The sequence below is a fragment of the Salvelinus fontinalis genome, chromosome 3 (assembly GCF_029448725.1).
Source record: "Salvelinus fontinalis isolate EN_2023a chromosome 3, ASM2944872v1, whole genome shotgun sequence".
Taxonomy (NCBI): Eukaryota; Metazoa; Chordata; class Actinopteri; order Salmoniformes; family Salmonidae; genus Salvelinus; species Salvelinus fontinalis.
Window position 1 is genome coordinate 26,426,383 of NC_074667.1, and position 12,256 is coordinate 26,438,638.

Sequence of the window (12,256 nt, forward strand, 5' to 3'; positions counted from 1 at the left end):
TCAAAACTATGAAATAACACATGTGGAATCATGTAGTAACCAAAAAGGTGTTAAATCAAATAAATGTTAGATTCTTCAAAGTGGCCACACTTTGCCTTGATGACAGCTTTGCACACTCTTGGCATTCTCTCAACCAGCTTCATGAGGTACATAGTCACCTGGAATGCATTTCAATTAACAGGTGTGCCTTGTTAAAAGTTCATTTGTGGAATTTTTTTCCTTAATGTGTTTGAGCCAGTCAGTTGTGTTGTGACAAGGTAGGGTTGGTACACAGAATATATCCCTATTTGGTAAAATGCCAAGTCTGTATTATGGCAAGAACAGCTCAAATAAAAAACGAGAAACGACAGTCCATCATTACTTTAAGACATGAAGGTCAGTCAATCCGAAAACATTTAAAGAACTTTAAAAGTTTCTTCAAGTGCTGTTGCAAAAACCATCAAGTGCTATGATGAAACTGGCTCTCATGAGGACCGCCACAGGAAAGGAAGTCCCAGAGTTACCTCTGCTGCAGAGGATAATACGTTCATTAGAGTTACCAGCCTCAAAAATTGCAGCCCAAATAAATGCTTCAGAGAGTTCAAGTAACAGACACATCACAACATCAACTGTTCAGAGGAGACTGCGTGAATCATGCCTTTATGGTCAAATTGCTGCAAAGAAACCAATAAGGACACCAATAATAAGAAGAGACTTGCTTGGGCCAAAAACACGAGCAATAGACATTAGACCGGTGGAAGTCTTCCCTTTGGTCTGAGGAGTCCAAATTTGAAATGTGTGGTTCCAACCGCAGAGTAGGTGAACAGATGCATATGTGGGAACTTTTAGCTACATATCATCACCATTACTAGTTTTTGACATTAACACTTCTTATTCCCTTGACTATTCTAATTTCACTCAATTCTAATCTCACTCTAACCTAATTCTATTACTCCAGTTACATCTTAAACATCCAACACCTCACCATGCTCTTATTTCAACATTCTAACGTATCACTATCAACCTCCTAAGACGTTATCCTCCAAGCCTAATAGACATAGTCCAAATATACTCTACCTTAAAACCAACATCTCGTCCTTAACCATTTTACTATATTACTTTAGTCAACCTTTAACATTCAAAATATTCAACCTTTAATTATTATTTTAATAAATTCCAGTCCCAATTAAATTCTTCTTCTTTTTCTTATTTTTTAAGGTCAATGTCAAATGTTCTCTGTTCATTCTTCTTTGTGCTCCATGTGTGAGTGTAAGTAAAACTTCTTCATGGGTGTGTGAGTGGGGCCTTCCTATTCATACTTTCTGCCTCTAAAGTGTCACAGAAAACTAAGCCTTTATCTGCCATTCAGAGAGTATGTATGTACAGCTGAAGTCGGAAGTTTACATACACTTAGGTTGGAGTCATTAAAACTCGTGTTTCAACCACTCCACAAAATTCTTGTTAACAAACTATAGTTTTGGTAAGTCGATTAAGAAATCTACTTTGTGCATGACACAAGTAATTTTCCCAACAATTGTTTACAGGCAGATTATTTCACTTATAATTCCCCGTATCACAATTCCAGTGGGTCAGAAATGTACATACACTAAGTTGACTGTGCCTTTAAACAGTTTGGAAAATTCCAGAAAATTATGTCATGGCTTTAGAAGCTTCTGATAGGCTAATTTACATAATTTGAGTCAATTGGAGGTGTACCTGTGGATGTATTTCAAGGTCTACCTTCAAATCAGTGCCTCTTTGCTTGACATCATGGGAAAATAAAAACAATTATCAGCCAAGACCTCAGAAAAATTATTGTAGATGTCCACAAGTCTGGTCCATCCTTGGAAGCAATTTCCAAACTCCTGAAGTTACCACGTTCATCTGTACAAACAATAGTACGCAAGTAAAAACACCATGGGACCACGCAGCCGTCATACCGCTCATGAAGGAGACGTGTTATGTCTGCTAGAGATGAACGTACTTTGGTGCGAAAAGTGCAAATCAATCCCGGAACAACAGCAAAGGACCTTGTGAAGATGCTGGAGGAAACAGGTACAAAGTATCTATATCCACAGTAAAATTAGTCCTATATCGACATAACCTGAAAGGCCGCTGAGCAAGGAAGAAGCCACTGCTCCCAAAACGCCATAAAAAAGCCAGAAAACCGCCATAAAAAAGCCAGACTACGGTTTGCAACTGCACATGGGCACAAATATTGTACTTTTTGGAGAAATGTCCTCTGGTCTGATGAAACAAATGGAACTGTTAGCCATAATGACCATCGTTATGTTTGGAGGAAAAAGGGGGAGGCTTGCAAGCCGAAGAACACCATCCCAACCGTGAAGAACAGAGGAGGCAGCATCATGTTGTGGGGGTACTTTGCTGCAGTAGGGACTGGTGCACTTCACAAAATAGATGTCATCATGAGGGAGGAAAAGTATGTGGATATATTGAAGCAACATCTCAAGACATCAGTCGGGAAGTTAAAGCTTGGTCGCAAATGGCTATTCCAAATGGACAATGACCCCAAGCATACTTCCAAAGTTGTGGCAAAATGGCTTAAGGACAACAAAGTCAAGGTATTGTAGTTTCTGTGGGCAGAACTGAAAAAGCGTGTGCGAGCAAGGAGGCCTACAAACCTGACTCAGTTACACCAGCTCTGTCAGGAAGAATGGGCCAAAGTTCACGCCAACTTATTGTGGGAAGTTTATGGAAGGTTACCCAAAACGTTTGACCCGTTAAACAATTTAAAGGCAATGCTACCAAATACTAATTGAGTGTATGTAAGCTTCTGACCCACTGGAAATGTGATGAAAGAAATAAAAGCTGAAATAAATAATTCTCTCTATTATTCTGACATTTCAGTCTTAAAATAAAGTGGTGATCCTAACTGACAGGGAATTTTTACCAAGAGTAAATGTCAGGAATTGTGAAAAACTGAGTTTAAATGTATATGTAAACTTCAGACTTCAACTGTATGTATGTATGTATGTATGTATGTATGTATGTATGTATGTATGTATGTATGTATGTATGTATGTATGTATGTATGTATGTATGTACGTGTGTATGTATGTATGTATGTATGTATGCACTGAGTATACAAAACATTAATGGCACTTGCTCTTTCCATGACATAGACTGCCCAGGTGAATCCATGTGAAAGCTATCATCCCTTATTGATGTCAGTTATTAAATCCACTTCAATCAGTGTAGATGAAGGGGAGGAGACAGATTAAAGAAGTATTTTTAAGCCTCGAGACAATTGAGACATGGATTGTGTATGTGTGCCATACAGAGGGTGAATGGGCAAGACTAACTATTTAAGTGCCTTTGAATGGGTTCTGGTAGTAGGTGCCAGGCGCACCGGTTTTTGTCAAGAACTGCAACGGTGCTCTGTTTTTCACGCTCAACAGTTTCCTGTGTGTCTCAAGAATGGTCCACCACCCAAAGGACATCCAGCCAACTTGACACAACTGTGGGAAGCATTGGAGTCAACATGGACCAGCATAACTGTCAGACGCTTTCGACACCTTGCTGTTCTAAGGGAAAAGAGGAGGGGGTGCAACTTAATATTAGGAAGGTGTCCTTAATGTTTTGTACACTGTGTGTGTGTGTGTGTGTGTGTGTGTGTGTGTGTGTGTGTGTGTGTGTGTGTGTGTGTGTGTGTGTGTGTGTGTATAATATTTCAAATGTGTAGGTCAGTCATAAGTTACAGTACTATAAAACAGAAGTTATCAAATGTACTGCACACCACAATAGTATTAAATCAAAGGAACACAAATCACAAAGAGCTGAAGTGAAAAATATCAATAGCATTTAATCACCAAATATCATATATAAACATTTAGAGATACATTTTTTTCATGTAGCAGACAAAATGTTGTACAAAGTTGGCCTTCTTCCGTTGACTGCTTTGAGTCATCTGTACAAAACACGAGGTGACATGGACGACTGCGCACAAGGAGAGGAAACGCTGTCCCAAGCAAACAACAACAATAGCAGCAAACCAAACCAAAAGTACAGAAAGACATTAAACATTCATATTATTTCATAGCCTAATAAATAAAACGATAGGAAAGCTGTTACGGGCTTTTTTGAATAAACTGATTAAAATGCCCATCCCCCATATTTTTCAAAAACATTCAACGTTCTTTAAATTTTGCAATGAACAAACTGCCCACTGAGTTCATTCTCACAATCAATGCTATTACCTAATGTATAACCGGTAATATGAAGGATACTCAAAGGTCAATCAGAGGTCATCGACCAAAACCCCCACATGCCTATCAGATTCTCACAACACTCATAGTGTAAGGTAGCTCTGGTCCAGAACGCTGTTTGTCAGCGCAAAGCTGAATGACGCCCTGGACCAGAGCTAAGTGTAAGGTGGCACCCATTGGGAAATCCTCACGGAGTAGGAGAGTGCTTAGGCTACTCACGTTCACCTGTAAAGAAATGTCAAATACTTTTTATTACTAGTTTATACATCAATCTGGAAATGTTCCATAAAATCATGCAATAAGTATATCATAAATTAAACGTACCAAACTAAAACACTGACTTCAGAGTTAATAGCACACTGTATAAAGAGCAATAGTCCTCCTATAAATGTGGACTGAGAGTTGTTTTCAATATTTAATTCCCCCAAATCAATCATGAAAAGCCCAGATAAAATGCTCGTCTTTAAAATGCCCATGGTCTGGGATGGGTACTGGGTTGAGATGTGCAGCTTCGATGTATACCATTTTTGTTTGTTAATTTACTTTTGTAAACACATTCTCGAAGAGACGATTATTTTTATGTTTTGTACAATCAGGTTTTTGTCTAGTCTGTCTTGAATAATATATAAATTAAAAAATTAAAAAATGGTCCAAACTGAGTGTTCTTCAGTCTATTTAACAAAGGCTCTACATGATTGAGAATTGCAGAAAAACAGTTCAACTGTACTACTGCTAATACTGTATTCTAACAGTCATTGTAATTGAGTGACTCGTCATATCTGATTGGCTGATGGCAAGTCACTTCCTGGATGTCTCGTGTATACAGTGAGGTCAGTAGGAACGGTGATCTGGTATCTGGTATTCCTACAGAGTATGGAAATTCCTGTGGGTTGGAGGTCGCCCCCATAGAATTAGGAATTAGAATACTAGAATGGTTTAAAGGTCAGCCATTTTGGTCAGGGAGTTGGTCAACTATGGTCTGCCAGTGCTGTGATAAGATATTGTGTAAAATGTATCTGCACTGTATATTTGTTAGCTAGCTATCCAGACAGTTTTACTGCCAATATTCCATTCAAACAATGTAGTCAATCTACAGCCATACACTGGCTGAAATCAGTAGATGATAGGACTTAGACAAGTTCTAAATGCAACAAGTACTTATATTGTATCATATAATAGCACTCTCAGATTTCCAAGAAAGCTAAAATGTTGACATTTATGGTCTGGTTACATGTATTTCTGTGGCTATTTATAGAGAAAATGGGTATAAAACCCACATACACTGTTTTTATGATTATATAACATATTTGGTTGAAAATAATTCTATTACACAATTTCTGATTCATCACATGCCTTTGTTTTAATTTCCTGCATAAGTAAAATCAGGATTATGCCTTTCATTCCATTTTGACTGGTTTGGATTTCTCCCTGACCAATATGGCAGCCATTTTCACTCCATTCTGGAACTTCGAGGGTTAATGACATAACCGCCCTCTAGTAATTTAATAGGATCTCTATGGTCCCCTCACCCTCCCCAGATACGATATGAACATGTCATAAGTCATGTAAAAAAAAAAATAATTACAGGAAATTTGCTTGTAAAACTGCAACATTATCTCTTAGCCTCATGCCAAAATGTATAGAGTAACAGGAAATTTGCTTTAAAAATGCAAAATTCTCTCAGCCTCATGGCAAAATGTGTAGAATTGCATGAGATACTGCGGTACACCACTGAACTACAGGGTAGAGGGAGATGACACTGAGCACTGGGGAAGCAGGCTATCTAGGCTGTCCTTTATCCATGATCCGCTCTTGGTCACACGGTTGACTGCACCTTTTCACAAACAGACTGGTTCAGGCTGAACGATAGCTGTGCCTCTGTGTCCATGGGGAAATTACAAGGGAAAGTACTGTAACTGCACTCCAACTGTGCGCTGTTTCAATTGTGCTGTATCCCTAATACCTTGCAGTCTGAAATATAATCCTAAACTACACCTATCTCCCTTCACCTCACACAGTCCACCTTAACATTTCCCATGGCCCACAAAATCCATTGAGGGCTGTCCTTTCAGTCAGTACTGTCCATAGAGTCGAGTGTGCCTTTCTCCAGGGCTGGAGCAGAAGTGTCTACTGTCCAGATCTGAGATCTAAAGTCCCGCTCATCCAATAGGAGTGCACCAAGGCACTGCTGGGTGGAACACCAGGCATGACATGAAAGAAAAAAACATTTTACAAATATTTCATCAAAAAAAGTGTGTCAAAAATATTACTCCTTTTTCTAGAACCCAAATGTGTTTCTTCATAAAGGCTTCCAGGGGCTATACAGCTCTGCTTGGACTAGAAGGGAATATCAACAAAGGGAATCTGGGAGTGGCATCATCAAATGTTTACACTGAAAGCTGCCCATACATAAGCTACATTCTCCAGAAGTTAGCATACACAAATGCATGAGCTTTTCAGATCACATAGACAAATCATTGCACAAGATGCAAGGTAAAGCTTCAGTAGGTCATCTTCAACCATCCAAATGGAGTATAACATTTGACATATAGGCTATGCATGTTTGTTCATACATCTAATTCATTATATGTATTTTTCTTATATATATATATATATATATATATATATATATATATACACACAGTACCAGTCAAAAGTTTGGACACACCTAATCATTCCAGAGTTTTTCTTAATTTTTACTATTCTCTACATTGTAGAATAATAGTGAAGACATCAAAACTATGAAATTACACATATGGAATCATGTAGTAACCAAAAAAGTGTTAAACAAATCAAAATATATTTTATATTTGAGATTCTTCAAAGTAGCCACCTTTTGCCTCGAAGACAGCTTTGCACACTCTGGAATGCAAAACCCTGGAATGCAAAGCTGTCATCAAGGCAAAGGGTGGCTACTTTATTCTACAATGTAGAAAATAGTAAAAATAAAGAAAAACCCTGGAATGAGTAGGTGTGTCAACTTTTGACTGGTACTGTGTGTGTGTGTGTGTGTATATATATATATATATATCTTTGGAATATATTTTACGCATGTGTATTTTTTAAATTTATATTTACTATATGTTCATGTAAAATTCACAAAAACGAAATGTACTGTATCAGTTGATAGGAACAGTCCACTGTACCTTTGTTACAATGTTTTTTTTAAATCTCTCAATCACTTATTTGGCTTTTGGAAGCACTTTTAGAACATATTGAGCATTGATGCTAACTAACATCTAAGTCAATAAAATATTTGTCATAACATCCCTTTATCACACATTCAAATGGAGTGATTTTTTTTAAAGGATATTGGATGATAAAACAAATGTTCCATATCTCACACTTGGGGCAATTTACTGTCATCAAAATAAGAGAAACTCTCTTCTTTTCAAGTGGCCTGTCATATGAGACATGCAATGGCAATGCAGAGAGAGAGATGAATGGAAATCACACTAGAGAAAGGGAGAGGAAAGAGGAAGTTGGAATTATGAAAAAAAAAACTGTTTTTGCAGAGGTCAAACCCCGACCAGAAGTGGATAAAGAAATGTTGAAGAACAAAGGGAAGAGTAAGAGAATGGATGTCAGGAGATAGTGGATGATGACTGTGGTAATGGTCTAGTCCAGGTGTCAGAGAGAGAGAATAGTCAGGATCAGCTGGATAGAGAAAAGGATTCCTATTGAAGATTGTAGGGAATGGCCTCTCCCACACTCCGATGTGTTCTCCTAGAAGAGAGAAATAAAGAGAAGACGCAGACTGAGAGGACTAGAGAACAACCACCTATATAATATATATCAAAATAATAACAATAGGAAGTGATGCACAAGAGACCACGGATGTGTCCCAAATGGCACCCTATACCCTTTATAGGGCACTACTTTTGACCAGGGCCCATAGGACTCTGGTCAAAAGTAGGGCATTACTGTATATAAGGCAAAGGGTGCCAAGTGGGGACACAGTATGTGTCACATACTGTGGTACTAGAGAACTCCTTACCCAGATGTTGTAGTCCCAGCATTCGGTCGGGCCTCTCCGGTAGCGTGCAGAGTTCAACACCTCACAGGGATCCTCCTCCTGGACTGTTGGCCTGGGTTAAGGTCAGAGGGTCAACAAGGAAATTCAATGACACTTTGGGCCTATATAGAGTCTTTTATATGGATACGATAACAAGTGATTCACTTATTTACAAAATGTAGGCTACAGCTAGCTGTATTATCTAATAAGTCAATGCATTAGGTTTTTGTAACATGCAGGAGATCATGCCCCCGTTTGTGGACAGCCTTTGTGCAGATTTGTAGACGTTGCATTCCTGGTGGCCAAATGAAGGATACACTCTGTTTTGACCTGGGTCAGTCTCTCGATCTCACAGGAGCTACAGGGCAGTGTCTCAGCCACCACAAACAACAGGTTGGTGTTCTCTATCCTCTTAGCATGAAATAACCTACAACAGAGGAAAAGAGGTCACGTATTTGTACAAACCTACACACACACACACACACACACACACACATACACACACACAAAACATGCATGCGTACACACACCTGGAGCAGTTCCCGCAGTCCTGCAGCACATTGTATGAGTTGGTGGTGTTGGTGAAGTAGAACTGGCTTTGGATGGTCACACAGCTGCTCTCCTTCTGGTCAAACCCATCTGCCAGAACATCACCTGCAACAAAGGAGGAATGAAACACACAGAAATGTTTTTTGTTTAGGGTATCTTGGCACTTTATTTGACAGTTATGAAATGAGAGGGGGATACAGGCAAGTGGGAGAAACAGTGTGAAAGGTGGACGCGGGGATTGAACCTTCGTCTACAGTGGGGAGCCAGCTTCATACATGTGACATGTACATGCTTATACGTAAAAACACATCGAGCTCCATTCATTTCCAGCAAGACAGCCCTGGCAATGTGTTGTCCCGTGTACACCAACTACTTTCCCATAGCTTATGGAAGCATATTCCCCTAACATGTCAGCTTGGAGAAAGGCACACATACAGCACAAGAAGAAGAAATGTGCACCAACCTGTGTAGAGCCAACTGTTGTAGGCCAGTCCATAGAGCAGCTGCTGGACTACAGACCTGATATAGATGAATCAGGCAACAACACACAGTGAGAGGGAAGCTGAGTCATAGTGTAATATCACAGTAATAGACAGGACATCTCTCTAAACCTGACTTAATACTTCATAAACCTATAAGTCTAAACCATGTCAAGGGGGGGGGGGGGGGGGGGGTTCTACTACCAAGGATAATTTTGCTGTCTAACTTTGATTTTTAAGAACCCTTGAAGTGTCCCAAAAATATATGAAAAGAATATTTGATTAAAAAAAATGGTTGCCTTACTGCTATTAGCCCATACAAACGCATTGAATAACAGATTCACTACACGGAACAACAGATAGACCCCCCAAAAGAAATCTAAAGGAAGTTTGTTCTGAAGTGTCTGTCCTATATCTGAGAGACATGAGAAAGATCAGGAAACTTAAAAAAAAAAAATGTTTTTACATGTATGTAACCCATATTGTTGCCAGTCTCCATCTACAGTGCCTTTGGAAAGTATTCAGACCCCTTTTGTTACGTTACAGCCTTATTCTGAAAGTTGATTAAATTGTTTTTCCCCCTCATCAATCTACACACAATACTCCGTAATGACAAAGCAAAAAAAAATGTTTTTCTAAATTTGAGCAACTTTGTTAAAAATAAAAAACTGAAATTATATATACATAAGTATTCCAGACCCTTTACTCAGTACTTTGTTGAAGCACCTTTGGCAGCAGTTACAGCCTCGAGTCTTCTTGAGTATGACACTACAAGCTTGGCACATCTGTATTTGGGGAGTTTCTCCCATTTTTCTCTGCAGATGCTCTCAAGCTCTGTCAGGTTGGATGGGGGCATGTCGCTGCACAGCTATTTTCAGGTCTCTCCAGAGATCTTCAATCGGGTTCATGTCCGGGCTCTGGCTGGGCCACTCAAGGACATTCAGAGACTTGTCCTGAAGCCACTCCTGCGTTGTCTTGGCTGTGTGCTTAGGGTCATTTTCCTGTTGGAAGATCTGAGCCAGTCTGAGCGCTCTGGAGCAGGTTTTCATCAAGGATCTCTCTGTACTTTGCTCCGTTCATTTTTCCCTCGATCCTGCCTCGTCTCCCTGTCTCTGCCGCTGAAAAACATCCCCACAGCATGATGCTGCCACCACCGTGCTTCATCGTAGGGATGGTGCCAGGTATCCTCTAGATGTGACGCTTTCATCAGAACAGAGAATCTTGTTTTTCATGGTCATAGCCCTTTAGGTGCCTTTTGGCAAACTCCAAGCGGGCTGTCATGTGCCTTTTACTGAGGGGTGGCTTCCGTCTGGCCACTCCACCATAAAGGCCTGATTGGTAGAGTGCTGCAGAGATGGTTATCCTTCTGGAAGGTTCTCCCACCTCCACAGAGTAACTCTGGAGCTCTGTCAGAGTGACCATCAGGTTCTTGGTCACCTCCCTGACCAATCCCTTCTCCCCCGATTGCTCAGTTTGGCCAGGCGGCCAGCTAGGAAGACGCTTGCCTCAGCACAATCCTGTCTCAAGCTCTACATACAATTTCTTCGACCTCATGCCTTGGTGTTTCCTCTGACATGCGATGACAACTGTGAGACCTTATATAGATAGGTGTGTGCCTTTCCAAATCATGATCAATCAATTGAACTTACCACAGGTGGACTCCAATCAACTTGTAGAAACATCTCAAGGATGATCAATGAAAACAGGATGCACCTGAGCTCAATTTCGAGTCCCATAGCAAAGGGTCTGAATATTTATGTAAATTAGGTATCTTTTTTTTTATTTTTATTGTTAATACATTTGCACATTTAAAAAAAAAATCCCCCGCTTTGCCATTATGGCGTATTGTATGTAGATTGATATCCATTTTAGAATAAGGGTGTAACGTAACAAAATGTGAGGGAAGGGGTCTGAATACTTTCCGAATGCACTGTATACTTCCATTCATTTTTTCAACTGGTACTGGGAGACCTTCAACAAGTCTTGTGAGGCCTGTGGGCATCCTAGAGCAAAACAACCGACATGTACGTGTTCGTGAGTCTCACCTTTCCACAGAGACGTCATATTAGTGTGTAGCCCAAACTGTTCGGACACTACAGCCAGAAGTTAGCAGATCGGCTGTATTGACTTTAGACAAGTCCCAAGACGCTTGTGAGAGGAGAACACCATCATCACCATCGGGTTCGTGAGTCTCATCTTTCCATAGAGGGGTCATAATAGTTTGTAGACTACAGACGATTTTGTGAGAAGACTGATTTTTGTGGTGTCTCATGGTCTGATAAACACCGCTCTAGCTCTGTCACCTTTCACCGCAGATGCGGAAGTGCGAAATAGGCGGATGCGGTGGATTGAGACGCATCCAATGCCAAAAACATATCTCTAGCTTAAACTGACAGACCCTTATTAGGATTATATTATTTTCCTAATGAGATTTCTGCGGGGGCGGGGACATCGACCTTAGTGGGTTAACAGCCGAGACTAGACACGCTTAAAGGGGCAATCAACAACGTTTTGGTAAACAGCTGAGGGATGGAGCTGGAGAAATCGAACTACTCTCAAATTCAAACACGGAGCTATGGATGCAAGGACTGACCATGCATTAGATCAAAATTATATTCCTATTTTGAAGTTATACAGTACTCGTTTATTAATTATATTGTAAAACAAGGTTTTATTTTGGATTGTGATGGAGCAAGACAGTTGAACTATTTCTAAGTTATATTCTCCAAGAATCTATGGCTGTATCATTAAGTTAAAAAAATGTATGTACTAATCCCAGATCATCCCTTTAAAAGGGTTACGTTTCATACATCTTGTTCTTTAGGTCATGTGATCTGTGCTAAAATAGAGAAAGCCTCACCATGCTGCCGCCGATGTCCACCAGGCCAGACTGAGCATGTCTGCGATGGAGGGCTAGACACAACACATTGGGGACCAGGACGGGAGGAGAAGAAGAGAAAACACAAGGAGAAGCCATTATTCACTGAAAGATTTAGAATAAGTCCCAA

At 40.0% G+C, this 12,256-nt stretch overlaps 1 protein-coding gene across 2 annotated transcripts in view; it reads right to left on the reverse strand.

Moving 5' to 3' along the window:
• Positions 1–3,777: 3,777 nt before the first annotated feature.
• LOC129842114 (voltage-dependent calcium channel subunit alpha-2/delta-2-like) overlaps positions 3,778–12,256 on the reverse strand; it is a 93,819-nt gene continuing 85,340 nt past the window's right edge. For both annotated transcript variants that reach the window (XM_055910520.1, XM_055910511.1), the window contains exons 33-38: positions 12,109–12,161; positions 9,233–9,288; positions 8,751–8,874; positions 8,538–8,647; positions 8,203–8,285; positions 3,778–7,931 (exon numbers count right to left, since the gene is read on the reverse strand). In XM_055910520.1, the coding sequence (XP_055766495.1) occupies positions 7,836–7,931; positions 8,203–8,285; positions 8,538–8,647; positions 8,751–8,874; positions 9,233–9,288; positions 12,109–12,161 (522 nt within the window). In that variant the 3' untranslated portion in view covers positions 3,778–7,835. The remainder of the gene's footprint in view (positions 7,932–8,202; positions 8,286–8,537; positions 8,648–8,750; positions 8,875–9,232; positions 9,289–12,108; positions 12,162–12,256) is intronic.